A 17,883-nucleotide genomic window follows, 5' to 3' on the forward strand; every position below is an offset into this window, starting at 1 on the left:
TGTAAATTACTAGCTGCCCATGCAAATTCCAATTTTTGAAAGCCACATATTACAAGCAAGCTTTATTAACACTAGAAATTGAAGCACGGTGGAGAGGTCAGTTATGAGGGACTAACTGGGCCTTGCTTAGGCATTCCACAGCATGGAGAGAGGACACAATGTCATGAGAGGAAACTGTGCCAGGCTCTGAGGCCCGATGGGGTGAGAACAGGGGATTTTCCTTCTCAGTTGGAAGAATGTTCTCTGGGGTTATGATCCTTTGATTGTTTCCAGTACTTAAGCATGATCAACTGCCATTTAAGCCATGTATAGTATGGCTAAGGACTCAAGTTACAGCCTCTGGGAAAGAAAGAGGCTTTTGAATCCTCTCTAACTCTTTCTGGCTAAAGAGACACATTAAATGACACATAATAAAACAAAGCCATCTCCATAGGTGAATAGAGGAGAGCAGAGGAAAATTACGCTGTAGGGGCAAAGTTTAAAATAACTCATATCAGCATTTTTTCCATTTTTGATTTCTCAAAGCCACAACAAAGATTCTTACTGCACCCAGTAGAGTGATGAGGTGAACAGGCTTTCAAAGGTTTTCAGCATAATAGTGTCTTAACACAGAACCTCATTTGCTGTTCCTTTAATTGGTGCCTTGTAATGTTATATCTATTTTAATTACTGCCTTAATGTGCTGCTTGTACCCTGAAGTGCTTCTGGGGAGGGGAGGATACCATTTTAAGAAATGAAGAACTAGGTAAACAAATAAATCCACAGGTGAAGGATCCTGTTAGTCAACCCTGTGTCTAACTGAGCATTTTTATTTGCTTGATAGTGAGTGTTAATGAGCAATAGTGAAGACAAAGTGTGAAGCCCAAGGTCAGACACAGAGCATGGGTAGAACTGGGAATGGAAGGTGATATTCCCAATGGTTCGTTTCATTTCCAATAACTAGAATTCATGCTATCATGTTTAAATTTGATCTTATATTCTCAGTGAGTCTTTAAAAAGTAACAATAGCTCTAATGAAGGCAAAAGTATATATTTTCCACTTAACTCTAACAGCAATTGAATTGTAAGTCTCTTGGCCAGGAAAAGAATTCCATAGACCCAGTTCTTAACCGGAGTCATGTTACCCTTAGTCACAGACTCCATTTGCATTCCCTAGCTTATTAAAGTGGGAAATGGACATCTGGTTCAGAGTTTCCTGAGCTTGAAGTGGGTGGTGTGATGACTTAACGTACCTTCACTCTGCCACAGCCACACCAAGCTTTTTATTTCCATATTTAAGCACAGGCAAGGTCAAAACAATAGATAAAATTTCATAAAACAGTCATAGCTGCACCTAAATGTTTTTACTGACTTCCTAAAAACACTTTGAAATCAGCTCCCACTGTGTTTATAAATGAAGAAGGAAACAAAGCTCAGCACCCCAGCCACAAAAATTCTTTGGTCCTAAATTGGCCAAATGCCTAGATTTCCTTTACACAAGCAAGGTCAAATGTGAGGCCAGCCAATTGAAAACTAAGGTTCTGGCCTCCCATATTCTCCTGGTCAAAGATGTCAATGAAATTGCCAGCTTTCCACAAAGTTGGGACACAGCTCTGTGGTATTACAAAGCCCAAGCAGGTGCAGCCAGCCTGAGGAGTACAGGAGGCAGGAGCAGGTAGGATTACATGTGGCTCATGGACTGCAAAAGAAAACAATTTTATCTTCTACACACACACACACACACACACACACACACACACACACACACACACACTGTACTGCTTCTTTGGACTCCATGCAGAGTTGGGTTCTAGGACTTTTTATTACTCTCAATTTTCTTATGAAAGCACTCTGGTTATTTCTAATCACAGAAGTAGTATCAGTTTAGTAGTAACTATTTTCAGTTGCATGTAATAACAGAGCTTGAGTTCCATTCAAAGTGATTTACTTCTACCAGCTTGGGTCTGATACAAAAAGTGTTATTTCTTCTTCTCCCCCTACATTTATTGCCTCACCCTCACTTCTTATCTTAGCTCTTCCAATGATAAGTTAGCAGAGTAAAAGGGCGAGAAGGGCCTCACTTGGCTGGTGTGACTATAGTGTATGTCCTTTGGTTCTGGTGGGTGTTGGAAGCTGGCTCCTATGGGGATGTGTGATTGCTCTTCAGAGACCCCTCTGACCCTGGGCTGTCTAATCCATGGTTCACTTGTCCCCTGAACATTGAACCGAACAGCCCTAGCTTCCTTCTGCTGTGATCTCCTTGCTCCTCCGGGTAATGTTCTAGGGCAGCTTCTACGATGCTCCATATAGATACTCTACTGCATCAAACACATCAGTCACTAGGAGACACTCCTTAGGAGGCTCTTGGGGGAACGTACAGCTTCACAAACTGTTGTGTGGACTAATGGGCTGTTGCCTGGTCAGAGTAGGTTTAAAACAGAATGAGAACAGAAGATCTGTGGACTCTTTTGAGGGATTTTGTTGAAAAGGGCAGCAGAAGATGAATGGGGCTGTAGCTGGAGACAGGAATGGGGAAAAAGTTTTCTTTTTCAAGATGAAAGTTACTAAACCAGGTTTAAAATTATCCCATGGAGAAGACAGCATGATTATATGAGAGAGAAGAGATACGAATGTTGACACCTCGATTCTGTGAACGAGAAGACCCTTGTGGCGAGTGAGAGACGATGTGACTGCCACGAAGATGGAAGGGTGGACCTGCACTGCAGCACAGCTGGTTCGTTTGTCCACTGGAGTCAGCCAAGGGCTGCAGTTTAGGGGCAGGGAAGCAGAGAGGTTCACGGACACAGAGGGGAACTTGCTGTCTACGCCTTTGATGGCTTCTACTCTCTTAGCTTATTGGGAAGGTCATAAGCTTGAAGAATAAACTAAAGGAAAGAAGGGGGTTTGAGCAGAGAAGAGGACATAGAAATTTCTGGTCAGCACGGACGGCGTGTGAATGGGTGTGGGAAGCTTAAGGTGATTGGTGGGTAGCCTCAAAAGGCCTGAGTACTCACAGCATGCTGTTCTCTGTCAAGAGCTGGAGACAGAGGGAAGAGATCTGTGCTCATCCTCACCACCTGGAGTCCCTGGGCTATGTGGAGAAATGTGATTCAGACATATGCGGGAGCCATGAATTTCTTCTGGGACTGTGATCTACCATACAGGGAGATGTGGGGACGGTGATGGGAGCACAAAGCAGGGGAGAACTTACTCCAGCTGGGGCAGGAGTATGCTCACGAAAGGTTCTCAGGGTAGATGATGGACTCTTCGTCTGAGGAAAGAGGAAAAATAGGAGCCACCCAAGCAATAAGAGAGAAAAGGCTGTCTTGGTAGAAGGAAAAGCCTATATAAAAGAAATAATGTGATGCATTGGGGAAAAATTAAAAAGCACTTCAATTTGGCCCAGGAGGTCGGGGGGGAGAGAGGACACTCATGTATGCATGCACTCACATGTGTGCATGCTTGGAAGAATAATGTTTGTGTAATGAAGCAAGTCCAAGAAAAATATGTGTGGAATTCACAATTGACACCATCCTGCCTTTCTATTTCCATATGGTATGTGTCACATATTTGAAACTACCTTGTTATATCCCTCCAGAAGACCTACCTACTGCAAATACACATAGGTGAAGCCAGAATTATGTTATTTGGAAGCTGTGGGACACATTGCGTAACACAATGAGAAATTTATGTGGAGATGTAAATACAGGCCAGATTCCCATTTCACCTTGGTATCCTTCTGAGTTACATGGACTGAGGATTTGGCTCAGCAACTGGGAAAAAAGTCCTTGCTAAACATTTGTGTTGAGGATGGAGGGCAGAAACATGAAATAAAATAAATGATAAAAAAATCCAAAAACTATATTATAGCATCATTGGTTTATAAAATACATTTGTTCCCATAGTTTTGTTCTTTTGTCACTAACAGAAAAACTGTGTCTCTGAAAATCATAGCCTCAAAGCTTATTTGGAAGAAAAAGGCAAATTTCAGTTGGCAAGTGCCCTGTATGACTTCTGTGCACAACGGTTTCCAGTTAGTAGTCCCTAATGCTGACTGCGAACTTTCTACTAAAATGATTTTCAAAGCCCAGAAGAGGGAAATAACTTTAGTACCACGAGAATGTAGAATGAATGGACAGGTTAGCTTTAAAATCTCTTAAGAGTTTTCAATAATCTAAGTCTGATAGGGCTATTTTGAAAAAGCAACCATTGGCTTACTCCTACTTGACTTCATAGAATAGAACGTTCTTGACTCTCTACAAGAGAGCAGGAACAATCTCAGCTCATATCCCCACTTTCTGCCCTGATTTAGAGACTTTATGTCAGTCAAAACAGTTGTGGCAAAAAGTCATAGGGCGTGGAGATGGACATATTGGTGTAGTTTCAGGTACATGAAGGAGAGGACCTTTGTCTCTTCTATTCAATGCTTTATCTAATGGTTAGCACAGACTAGAAGCTCAATACATAGTTGTTGAATAAGTGTGAATGAAAAAAAAGAAAGGATGAGAGGTGGTGGTTAGCATTTATAATGGCACGTTGTATCTGGAGGGGATACAGGTCACATTAATAAAGTGGTGGCCAACAGTGGAAATTCCAGGAGTGGAATGTGAAACATTGTACCCAGGGACTCAAAATCTAGCACTGAGGACAGCAGAAAGTCCTGTGTGACTGGGATACAAATGCTGCAAATGGACTGGCCAGCTAGGGCTCCAGGAAGAGAATGTGACATACAACCTGATGGGCACTGAGGGGACCTAGGGGCACACACACTTGTCTGTTGGCACACATTGAGTCTGGAACCATTATTTCATATTCGGGTATCACCAAAGGCAAATCAGCACAGAGTCATCAAGATGTTCTACTGAGCGAGGAAACGAGCATCTTCCCACAGACTCGGAGAACAATGGGCTTCTAAATTAGTACCAAATTTTAAAACACTGTCAGGTAGACTTAACAACACTCTGTCATCCTAGACTAATAAGAAACAACTTGAAAAAAAATCACCAAGAAAAGGATAAATGACATTGCTTTAAAGAAACTCAACTTTACTAGAAAGCAATTGGCTAAATATATTTTTAGCTTTACAAATATTCTACCACTTGACTGCTTAATGTCACTTTTATTAATCTATCCTTAGAAAAGCACCAAAGATTCAACAACTTTTGTACATGGCTGAAATAATCACAGTATTATTTACAATAGTCTAAAATTATTCTAGTCTAATCTGTTTTAATACCAGCTTAAATGAGGAATTTTAGTGTGATCATATAACTTTGCTTATTCAAGTCCTTGAGAATATAATTTCAAGGGTTAGTTACTAAAATTGGAAAGTGATGATACTATATTTTTAAAGTAAAAAAGAAATCTGAATATTTTAAAAGGCTTTAAAATATACAAAAAAGTTAATAGGAATTGCCTCTGTGTGAAATGACTCTATGTAGACTTTATTCTTCTAAGTAAGTTTTTAGTTTTTAAATTTTAGGCTACAGACGTGATATTCACAAAAAATTAACATTTATTCAAATGCCTAGCATTTGTTAGTGAAATACAGAATTTACTCTTTCAAACACATACATGACCTGCCTTTGAGATCCCATTAAGATGGCAATGGTGCTGTAAAAAGATGAACAGACCTATAGTGATAGACAGTTTAAAAAAGAGCAGGCTGGGATTATTTTGATAGCTAGATCCAAATAAGCTGGAGTCCCAGACTCAGGCTGCAGAATGGCAGAGCCTCAAGGGCAGGTGAGGAGCTAGAACTGCTGGGAATCCCCGAGGTGCCACAAGCCTGCTCCCTTTGTAAGCAAAACCCAGCTGAAGGGCTGTCTTTCCTGGTGGGGACTCACATGTGGGGACAGCCCCTGAGGAGGAGGAGAGAGAGAGAGCTTGAGGGGCAGGAGGTGACCTGTGATGTCCACATTTAATCTTGCAGAGGACAGGAGAAAGATGTCCAGTGTCAGCGAGAAGCAAGCGGTTAACTGTTTGAATCATCATTTCCAGCTTTGTTACTGGCCAGTTGCACTCTTTACTGCAAATGTAGCACCGGGAAGAGTGTGAAAAACAAAAACAAATTAAATAAAAGCTAATGTTCTTCCAAAATTCCTTTAATGTTTTTACAAATCAGATAGTTGTACTGAATATAATGAAAAATGCTTTATATTTTGCCTCTAATGGGCATTTCCTTGTTTTTAAGTAATTTCTTCTAGGTGGCTCTGTATGGTAAAAGCCAGCACTTGTTTTTTAAAACTCTAGTTAAAATGCCATATTTTGGCTGTGCAATTGGTCTTTAGGGTAGATGCATAGTGAAAGTTTTATTGTAACTCCTTGGATCTGATACAGTAATTTTTCTTAAGCAGCTTCATTAAGATTTAAAATGCACTCTAGCAAGCAAAAGATTATAACAGATTAAAAAATAAGATTAATTTCTGAGGAAAAGTTAAGAATTCCAGGGAACTAAATGATGCTGATTAAAAACTTAAATCTGCCAGGGATTTAGCTCAGTTGTTCTGCCACCTGCCTCGCAAGCACAAGGTCCCGAGTTCGATACTCAGTACCACAAAAACAAAACAAAACAAAACTTAAATCTACTTCAAGTGAAACTAACTCTCTGCTTATGCATAACCACAATGAAATGGAGGGTGAAGAGGTGGAATCGCCACTGCCTAGTGCTTATCAAAATAATTTCTGTGTATTTCTTTCACTCTATGTTTTAGGACTCCTCATTATGGACACCTGAAGATAAAGGAAGAGTCTGAATATGTAAGGAGGATGTGACCATTTTATGTTTATTTTGGAGATAAGTAAGACATGTCAAACAAATGCAAAGGCAAATGTGAAGATTCTCTAATTATCATAAAATGATATATCTGATATATCACATAAATGCACCAGCCTTCCATATATATATATGGAATAAAAACTCAAGATATTGATTATAAATTATCAAAATGGAAAAGTTAACATACTTCTTTCAGGATATGATACATGTAGTAAAAATACATAGACATAGAGAATCTGAGTAACATAATCAAAAAACCCAATTTAATACATATGTATAAAAACTTCTCAAAAAATATCAAATACCTGTGTGTGAAGCATACATCCAAATCAGTTGTATTTTTGCTTACAAAAAAAATCTTACAGTTTGAAAAGTTGAATGACTATAGTTTATATTTTTATAACAATAAATTGAAATAAGTAATAAAAAGGTGATTAAAAATAGTGTTGACAACTAAGAAGCTCTTCTTAAAAACTTACATATCAAAAAGAAATCAAAATGGAGTTATCCCAAATGTAATAGTTGAGTCAGGTGGCATCATCAATGAATGCTAAAAACACTGCGTAAGAGACTGTTGGAAATAGGATATTTATATAGCATCAAGTATTGTCTACATATTAAAAAAATTATAAAGGCAAAAAAAACCCTTTAAAATAGAGGTGACCATTCTGACTATACGAAGAACATATAACCAATGGTGGGACTATCTGACATCATACGCCTACTGATTTGAAGTACACATTATTAATACACACAACATCACTGAGATGTGAGAAGTGAGAAATACACACATCACTGAGAATATTCTTGATACAATTGTTCAACCTGAATTTCAAGCTTTGACCTAATTTCCAATTTACAGGAAATATAATAGAGCAAAGCATATATTGATTGATGCTATGAGGAAACAAGTCCAGAATGTGGAACAGTGAATGCAGTAAAAAAATTAAATTAAATTTAATTTAATTTAAAAATCAGCATGTTAGATTTTGTAAAAAAGGACAAAATTATTAAGGAGACCAAAAAGAAAAAAAAAAAGAATGAATGTGATACATAACTTTAATCGAAACCTGAGTTTAAAAACATATTTTCTCTAATACCAGGGAAATTCGAATATATACCAATAGCAATGTTGTTTAAAAATATTTTAGCTATGGTACTGGTATTTGGGGTAATTAAGAAATTGTTCTTATTTCTAAAAGATACATGCTTCAGTATTTAGACAAGAAGTATATGATGTGTGTCCTTATAGACAAATGATTTCATGAAAAATAGGAATAGATTTTTAAAATGTACATACAAATATATTTACTGTGTATGCATATATGTGTATATACAGAAAAAGGTGAGGAAGCAAGGTGGGCAATTTATTAGCAGTTGGTAAGGCAAGGTGAAGGGTATGTGGCTATTCATTTTACTATTAGGTTGAAATGTATGAAATTGCCAATATTTGATCATTTTTTAGATCCAAAATGACAATTTTACATCCAGTACATGATTTACCATAGAAAACACTAGAAAAGTGATGAAAGACTTACATTAAAAATTACTCAAGGAACCAGAGTTTATCAGTATATATTCAAATTTCCCTAGTTATTACAGAAAACATTTTAAAACATTTTAAAATTCAGGATTCAATCAAGATTAGGTATTACATTTGGTCTTTTTTTTTTTTCTCTTTTGGTTTCTTTAATCATTTTTTTCCTTTTTTTTTTATTAAAAAAAGCTTCTTTTAGCCTTTAAAGATGAAATCATTTCATGCTATTTCAGATCAGAAAAATGGAAAAGTCTTTAGTTGTAGCACAGCTTTCATAACACAAAACCCAATAAACACAAATCCCCTTTCTCAAAAAGAAAAAGGAAATTATAGAGTAATCTTGGATATTATTATAGATGTAAAATTTTAGAGAAATAACTATTCTGAGAATGTATGGATAAATTAGTATTAAGATATCTATCAATATATTTTATCACATCAAAAATTAGAGAGGAAACAACTATAAAATTATCTCCATATGCTGAAAACACTACTAATAAAACTCTCCTAAAGTTTTAAATAAAGGATGTAAGCAAAATAGAAGCATATAATGAGTGCTGGGCACTGCACTGCTCGAGGGAATTTAATATGCATTTTTTCTTCACTTAATCTTCACATTTTTGATCTTCAGAGATACATGCTGTTATTATCCCCATTTCATAAGGAAATGTCCAGGAATGCGGATGCTGAGTCAGTTAGTAACTGTTGTTTCCTTCCTTCCTTTTTTAAAAAAGCATTACTGCCTGTGAATTTCTGAGCACTGTTTGAGTTGCATCCCACAATTTTTGATATGTTATATTTTTGCTTTATTTCAAAATATTTTCTAATTTCCCTTGAGACTTCATCTTTGAATGAAGGATTATTTAAAATTGTGTAGATTGCTGAGAACAATTTTCGAGTATTTGGAGATTTTCAAGTTATTTTTTATGATATTTATTTCTGATTGAATTTCATTATGGTCAAATAACATGCACTACATGACCTCAATCCTCTTTATTGTGACAGGGTTTTTAAAATCAAATAGGATATTGTCTATTTTGCTGTATCTGGGTATGCTTGAAAAGAAGTGCATTATGGTTCCATGGTTCCTTTGGTTGGCATTTTAGGTCCCTGCTACTGTCAACTGCTGGCCCGTGACTGGCTGGGATTGAGGCGAGAGAATGAAGAAACAACAGTGAGTCCAGAGAATTTTCCTACTTTTCTGATCCACAAATTTCTCCTTTCCTCTTCACTGTACTAGAAACAGAATTTCTCCTGTATTTCTCCCCACCACCCGTCTCTCTCATTTTTGTTGCCCTTCAGTTCAGGCCAAGAGATTCCAGACAGGAAACTAAATGAGAAATTGTGATTTTCTCTCTGAATCTGTCAGCTACCATTTTGCTTTGTACAGTCTTCACAATATAGCCACAAGCATTTGATCTAGGACATTAAATTGCATTCCCTGGAGGAGACTCGGGAGAGGGATAAGTGCGAGTGCTCCATCTTGAACAAAACTGGAACCCTGCACTGTCCATTGAAAAACAAGTTCCATCTCCTTAAAATATTTCTTTTCAGATTTCATGTATTATTCAAAGATACGTTTATTACTTAAAGTCAGGGTACCGTATTGGATCATGCCTTACAGTAAGTAACAAGCTAATTCTCTAACAGAACAGAATGGAAAACTGAATGAGTGAAACTTATTATTACTGATGTTCTCAAGACCATGTTCAGAGAAAATAAATAAAACTATGGCTAGTAGAGGAGAGCTGGGAGTTGTGGAGATAGACTATTAACTCTAGAACCGGAAGAATTCTTTATTCAGAATAAATGCACATTAAAGGATCCAGATGGCACTGGAAATTAATTTAGAAGAGACTAATGCATAACATTTGGTATAAACTTCTGATTTTTTTGGTCAACAATAGGTTACTGCAGTTATCCAATATCTCTGAGGTAATATGTCAAACTAAATTGATTTGAGAAATAAATATTTGGATTTATAAAATATTATAGAATAACCTAAAGAAAACTGGACATAATTTTAAATAATTTTACATCTCATGAGAAAAATGTATTTCTCATGTCTTTTGATTTATACAAATATAAATTGGTATAACATATAAAAATCCATACAAATGGATGAAATGGTACAAAATAAATATCTGAACAGTTCCTATGCAAAGATAATTATGTAAAGAAGGAAACAGACATGTTTTAGAAAGCATTTTTTAAAACTTTTGAATAAATATAATGCTTTTTGTGAGAATTTTCTTTAAGGTTATCATTTTGAATGCAGAAGAAGAGTTTTTGAAAAAAAAAAACGGATGAATCTTTAGTACCTAGAGAGTACTGATTTCTATTTTCCATGTAAGACATTCTTTTGCAAATGCAAATAATTAGTAACACTATATATGTGTATGCATACCATGAGTGATCAAAAGAGTGGATTTACACCTTTTTCTTTTTTTTGGTACCAGCGATTGAACTCGGGTCCTTGCACTTGCAAGGGAGGCAGAGGAACCACTGAGCTAAATTTCTGGCCCAAAAGAGTGGATTTTAAAAAGGCACATAGATGTACTTTGGGCATTATAGCAATGTTTGTTGGACATTTATTATGCGCTTTAAACTTTTTATGCCCCCAGTACTTAATCTTTATAACATTTTAAAGATGTAGGTGTCATTATTAGCATTCTTCCAATTTTACATATAAGAAAATTGAAACAGAGGGAGGTTGAATTTATTGCTTAGTTCCATAGCTAGTAGGAGACAGAGGCAAGATTGGGATGCACACATTCTAACTCCACTTAATGTGTGGCTTTCTACTACCTTCACATACCAGCAAAGAAAATTGCTAAATATGTATGGAAATTAGGCTGCTACATAGAAAGGAAACCAAATACAACACATATTAAAGAAACTTAATTATACTGTATGTATCCCTTCATTATAGTATGTTAAATTGATATTTCCTCATGTTGGCAATAGAAATCTGTATATAAGCAAGTGTATTTAACTCTGCTATCATATGAAATTTAAAAATATTAGTAATGACAGTCCTCTCTATTTTTGTGTACATTCCAGCCATGGCTGTTACTTTAAAACTTTATAGCCAGGAGGGATAACTTAAAAAAGAAAGCATTCTAAGATAAGTTTTGATCACAAGCCAAAAATAGGATTTAAATATGAACCTAAAATATTGATACTGTAGGCATCACACTATATAAAAGTTATTACTCTGCAATACACACAGGCCAGTGTGTGCTTTTTTTTTTCTGGTTGTTTTGAGCAAAAAGCCAACAACACAAAGGTTTGGGATCCTGAATGGTGTAGAGATGGGCACAAGGGTGACAAATTCCTATAATTCTAAATTCCTACAATTAAGGAAGACAAATGTCCCCACTTAGCTTCTTTGGACTAGGGTTGGCTTTGTTTACCTTTAGCTGTTCCAGGTTAAAGAGAAACACTGTACCAAAGAATTTCTGTGCTGCATGAGCAAGTCTGTCCAATCATTTGGGACGGATGAAATGTCTTGTGTTTGTTTTTAACAGGCTTGTCTTGGTTATAAAAGTACATCTCTTTTTCTCCTGAGGATTTGTTAATCATGGTAGACTGAAGGCATCCAGAATAATCTTATTCACTCAGGTGGCTGAAAAATGGACTAGATAGGTGAATGGACCCCGGATTTAGGATGTCTGGGCTGGAGCCTGGTTCTGCAGCCACCCCCCACCCCCCATGATGCCACATAGCCAGTCATCATAGAAGGCAATATTATTATCATCCTCACTTTATAGATCAGAGGCTGAGACACTGGGATGTTCTAGGCCTGGTGCTTTATCTAATATCTAGCACAGAGTATTACTCAGTAGAAGCTGGCTATTTTTGTTAGAGTGGTTGGAGGCCACATCTGGTAGCTATAGAGGTCACTTCCTCAATGCTGTCCGGAAGACAAGTTCTGTTCTACATTTGTATGCAAGGCTTTCCATCTGTGGTTCAGTGAGAATATACTGAAGGTCCAACATCTAGGGTTTAATTATTTAGGGCAGATCAGGGAAGGTTTGCTCTGTGGTATGGGCTCCATTCTCATATACCGTTTGCTGAAAATCTGTTAGCTCCACTTAATGTCCTACCTTAAATTTACCTTCCCAAAGTTAATTATCTGTACCACTGCCAGAGAGCTTGGCCCTCCTGGTCTTTGATGTTTATTTGTAAGCACTTGTGATCATTTGGTTGATAGTTCTGTTTACTGGACTCTCTAGGGCAAAGCTTGATGCCTTTGATCTCTTCTGTTTCCTGCCTAACACAAGAGCAGGTTCTCAGAGACTATGTATTGGTTTCTCTTGCTGCAAGTATTAATATCCTCTAGAGAGGGAAGAGATATGCACTCTAATTAAGAGCCACTTCGATTTATTTTACATGAAAATCTCTAAAATAATGTTACAGAAGTCTTTTATTTTTCTTTAGAATTTTGAGAAACATCTAATTTATTTTCAAATGCTGCATTAAACATTTTATTACTTTTTAAAGAAAATTAAGCTGCTTCAAGACAAGACATTTGAATGCTTAGGACTATATTTAATCAGTGGAGAATTTGTTTCATATATCAAGATCATTATGAATTTCTGTAAGCATAGGATCATTGCTGTTTTAAAGTCATTTCTATCACAGTGCAATTCATATTAATTCCACCAATTTTTGCTTTGTATAAAAGATTTTATTTGCATCCTACTGTGGTAGCTTGTGGCTGAATGGAAAATTTTATAGAAATAAGAAATAGCTCAAGTACGTAAATAACAAATGAAGAGAAAAAAAAACCATAGAATCAGGAAGGGATGGCCATGTAAAGTGTATAAGACTATCACATGCCAAGAACATATATTTGAGTTTATTCAGTATTACATTTATATTCCTTCCCCTCAGGCTTCCCTATTTGTGTCATTTTATTAAAGTTACAATTTACATACATTCTGGTATTTTATGGAAAGAGTCTGACATGAAAGTTGGTTAATGAGACATTGCTCTGTAAACAGAAATAGTTTTGCTAAAGTGTAAATGACGGGGAGCTACGAGTTTGACAGCTATAATGGAATTGAAAATTTCTCTGATAATATTACAAACCAAGACAGGAAAGTGGAGCATATGGTGGTATCACTGTAACATAGTTGAATTAAATTCAGGTCATGCAGATTGTGTGTGTGTGTGTGTGTGTGTGTGTGTGTGTGTGTGTGTGTGTGCGCTTGCATATATACTAATTTACAGTTCTGTCTTTAATGTTTATTCTGCTATGTTTTATTTCTCTTTTACTGTTTCATGCACTGTGACACTTCCTCCTTCACTAGCTTTACCTTCCCCTAGTTTAGGTGTTCAGGCTCAGATGCACCTGGCTGTGAGTAACCCTGGCCAAATCTAACAGTATTTAACACAGCTTCATCTCCAACAGGAGACAGAAAGGGTAAACCAGCAGACCTAAAATATGGTCTTGAGACCAGCAGCATCAGCATTTCCTGGAATGTGGTAGAAATGTAAATTCTCAGGCTTCCACTTTCAGTTTACTGGAGCCGAACTTCGGGCAGCTGCCCAGCAGCAGAGTTTGAAGCACTCCTCCAGGTGTTTCTGATGCTTACTCGGGTTCGAAAGCCGCTAGTTTTGTTCTTGTTGCCTTATCCTTCTGCCTGTGTTGACTTCCTAGTGTCTCCATATCTATGAACTTTAGTTCGCTCACTTTTATTTCCTCCTCGATGGGCTTCTGGGCTCTCTAACTTTCTGCTGATTTCAGATTTACATTCTAGTTATCAGCTGAGATTATCATTTTCGCTCACACACTGAAGCCCTGTCAGTTCCTTTCTTTAAATACTACATCATAGCCCTGCCAATACTCCTCTCCTTTCTTGGATGGTGGCCAAGTTTGGCACTGAATCAACTGAACCATTCGGAGGCAAGCACCATAGAGCATCTTTATGACCTGGTAACTCCACGCTGTGCCCCAAGGCAGGCTGAGATGACACTGGCTGCGGTCGACCCCCACACACCTCTCCTTGGACACTGTGACCACCATCATTATTCTTCATAATTAGGCTCTGTCTCATAACCTGGATAATTATCCTAAACTGTCTAAAGTACCATTATTATAGTTCCCTCTCACTGCTGAACCAGATATCAAGAGGCTACATGAATTATTGTACTTGTTGCAAGCCGAATGCTGTCTTTGGAAAGCACTATAGCAGAGACAGATAAACACTTTGGATGAAACATGTTACTGACTCAGGGATAACTTCAGGTTAAAAAAAGAAATAAAAGAAAACACGTTCGATATGATGACCTTAAAAAAATCTTCACATCTGTACCTTGTGTTCTAAATATTCCAATTTATACAATAGAGTATTCAATACTTTTGTGGACGGCAGCATTCTCTAACCTTTGCTTTCCAAGCCCTCATTTTCCCATGCATGGATCTAGCCTACTGAATTTTGTTTTCCAGAAACCTGAATACAGCACTATCTTACTAACAATTTACAGGGGATCTGTTGCTATAGAGTTTAATGCAATATGTGTACTCATCCATAGGAGCCTATGGGTAACCCACTGTGAAAGAAATAGCAGACCACCTTTCTATGGGTAGAAAATAATTCAACAAGCATTTGAAAACACTCTGCATTCACTTTAGTCAAAGCCCTTTTATGTGTTTAGCAGTATTCACAGTACTTTGACAAGTCCTTTTTTCCTTGAATTTGGTTTAATGCATAGCCACTTGGCCTACTTTAAATGTAAGCTTTCTTATACTAAATGTGTGAGGCCTGCTTATTCTTTCTGTTTATCAAATGGATAGAAAATTATTTGTAAATGCTTAATGAAAGCATATATGGTTGTGGCCATATGCATTTTATTTTTCACAAATGATTTATTCAACCCTATTATATTTCAGGCCCTATACTAGGTGCTGGAATAACAGTATTTGTCTGCAAGAATCTTTTTGGAAGGCTTTTTCCAGTTAGGTAGATCTTTTCCTGTCAGATGAGGAAGCTATGAATTTGTCTTAGAGAATGGGCAGAACTGAAGAGGGTCTCCTTGATCATCAAGATGTGTGGGTTTGAGAAATAAATGTGATTTATCTAAATCATTGTTACCCTCTGAGAAATAAAAATGAAGGTCTATGTCACAGAAACATTTAAATAAAGACAGAAAAACGCTTTGTAATCTGTTTTCTCAATTGGTACCAGCTATCCATTTTTGTCTCTTGTCTGCTACTCTAGACATCAGGTTTATAGCGACCAGCTTCCAGGCATTGCTTATTAGAAGGTCCCTGACTGAAGCTTTGACCTCCTTTTCCTGTAAGAAAATATCCAGCTTGCCTCCATAGCATCCTTTTTGTTAAACATATAATTCCACTACCAAATATGTTTAGACTTTCCGCATGTCCCTATTTCTATCTTAGGTGCTACAAAGAATTAAAAACAAAACAAATTCACTTTCCCCTTGGTATTACTGTTTTTTCTGTAACAATCCTACTGGACTGTATTAAATCTCTCTAGTCTAATCCTCTGAATTTTATTTTACATCACTTGTCTCATATATTCTCAGCGTGGAGATAAGAAAGGAGCATCATATTCTAATGGGAATATAAACCAGGGTGATTATTGTCTTCCTCCTACTATGTATCTAATTTTTAAAATTGTTTTTAGTGTATGAATAGACTTAGTAATTTGGAAACCTAGCGCTACAGTAAATATAAAAATAGATTGCTGAAATGTTACGTATCTGATCTAAACTTTCCTATAAAAATAAATAATTACCTCTTTGTATCTTGAGGACGACATATCTTATTTTTGTAAACTCTATAGCACTTCACACTGTACTCCAATATTGTTGAACCAAAAAAATTAATAGATGAATAAACCTATTCCTAGGGACAGATTGTCAACAGACAACATTCTAGGATTTCTAAGACTCTCAGAAAAGTCAGTGCAGTTGATGTTTTCGTATCATCTCACCTTATGATGAAGGTCAACTTAATTGCAGGGATCATTATGGTATAGAGTTCCCATTATAGTCCTGATCAAGTGTGCGGTAGTAGAAACTGAACAAGGCGGCCGTGCCTCGTAATGATTCCCAGTGTAAACAGTACCACTCACCTGATCTGAAGCCAAGTGAGCATCGGGGTGGTCCCTCCTCCGAACACCCACACAGTAAAGAACACGAGGAGCAGCGTGGTGGTAAACATCATCTGTTTGGGCTGAGATTCTGTGTTCCGAATAGCTAAGGCAAATGCGATTGCTCCCCTCAAACCTGGCAGGGAAGCCAAAGAAAGGAGAAAATAAATGTTTTACACACTTCCTTCTTTTCGATATATTTAACTTTACAATTTACTAACACAATCACTTTTTAATTGAACTTTTTGTTTGGAGATAACTGCAGATTCACATGGAGTTGTAAGAAGTAATAGATACGTCCTATCCTTTCCTTAGCTTCTCCCAATGATAATATCTTGTAAAGCTACAACACTATATCTCAACCAGGATATTGACATTTGTGCATTCAGAATACACCATTCTCAAATCTGGCCACTAATAACCTACTCTGTTTCTATGACTTTTTCCATTTCAAGGTTGTTATATAAACAATCCTGCTGTATGGTGCCTTCTGGAATTGCTTTTTTTTAAAAAAAAACAAAAAACCCAGAATAACTCTTCCGACGTTCGGATTGCTGAATTTATCAACAGTGTGTTCATTCATGGTATGGATGTTCTACAATTTGTTTTACCACCTACCCATTGAAGGACATCTGGACTGTTTCCAGTTTCTGGCTATTACAAACGAGGCTGCTAAAACTTGTATGCAGGTTTTTGTGCAAATGTAACTTTATATTCTTTTAGCTAAATGTCTAGGAGTTCAATTACTAAGTAGTAAGGTATTTGCATGTTTAGCTTTTAAAGAAATTATTAGTCTTCTTTCTAGAGTGGCTGTACCATTTGATATTCCCTCAAGCAATATAAAAATCATGGAATTTTTTTGCATTCTTGCCAGATTAGGTGTTGCTATTTTTTAGTTTTATCATTCTAATACAGAGGTGGTGATAATTTTATTGTGGTTTTAATTTTTATTTTCGCATTGCGGAGGTGTTAAATATTTTTTTTTAGTATGTTAACTTATTATCTGTATACTCTCTTTGGTGAAATGGCTCTTCATATCTTTCATATCTTTATCCCATTTTAAAAACTGTATTATTGAGGGCTGGGGATTTAGCTCAGTGGTTCGGTGGCCTGCCTTGCAAGCATAAGGACCCGAGTTCAATCCCTGTTACCAAAAAAACCCCCAAAACAAAACAAAAAAAACAAAAACAAAACCCAAAAAACCAAAAAAATCTGTATTGTTAGATTTTTCTACTGTTCTTTTGAGCATTCTTTATTATAGATATCAGTCCTTTTTTGGATACATGGTTTGCAAATACTGTCTTCCACTCTAGCTTTTCTTCTTATCCTCTTAAGATTCCAAAGATTTTCCACTGTTTTTTTCTAAAAGTTTTATAACTTTACATTTAAATCCACATTCATTTTGAGTTAACTTTTATATAAAGTGAGAGGTTTAGGTTGAGGTTTTTATTTTATTTTATTTC

The 17,883-nt window shown here is 36.6% G+C and overlaps 1 protein-coding gene across 10 annotated transcripts in view; it reads right to left on the reverse strand.

Moving 5' to 3' along the window:
• Slc9a9 (solute carrier family 9 member A9) overlaps nt 1–17,883 on the reverse strand; it is a 671,333-nt gene that overhangs the window by 171,259 nt on the left and 482,191 nt on the right. For all 10 annotated transcript variants that reach the window (XM_010608158.3, XM_010608160.3, XM_010608159.3 and 7 more), the window contains one exon: nt 16,403–16,556. In XM_010608158.3, coding sequence (XP_010606460.1) covers nt 16,403–16,556 — 154 coding nt within the window. The remainder of the gene's footprint in view (nt 1–16,402; nt 16,557–17,883) is intronic.

This window comes from Fukomys damarensis, unplaced genomic scaffold (genome assembly GCF_012274545.1).
Source record: "Fukomys damarensis isolate Sample0158 unplaced genomic scaffold, DMR_v1.0_HiC HiC_scaffold_37, whole genome shotgun sequence".
NCBI lineage: Eukaryota > Metazoa > Chordata > Mammalia > Rodentia > Bathyergidae > Fukomys > Fukomys damarensis.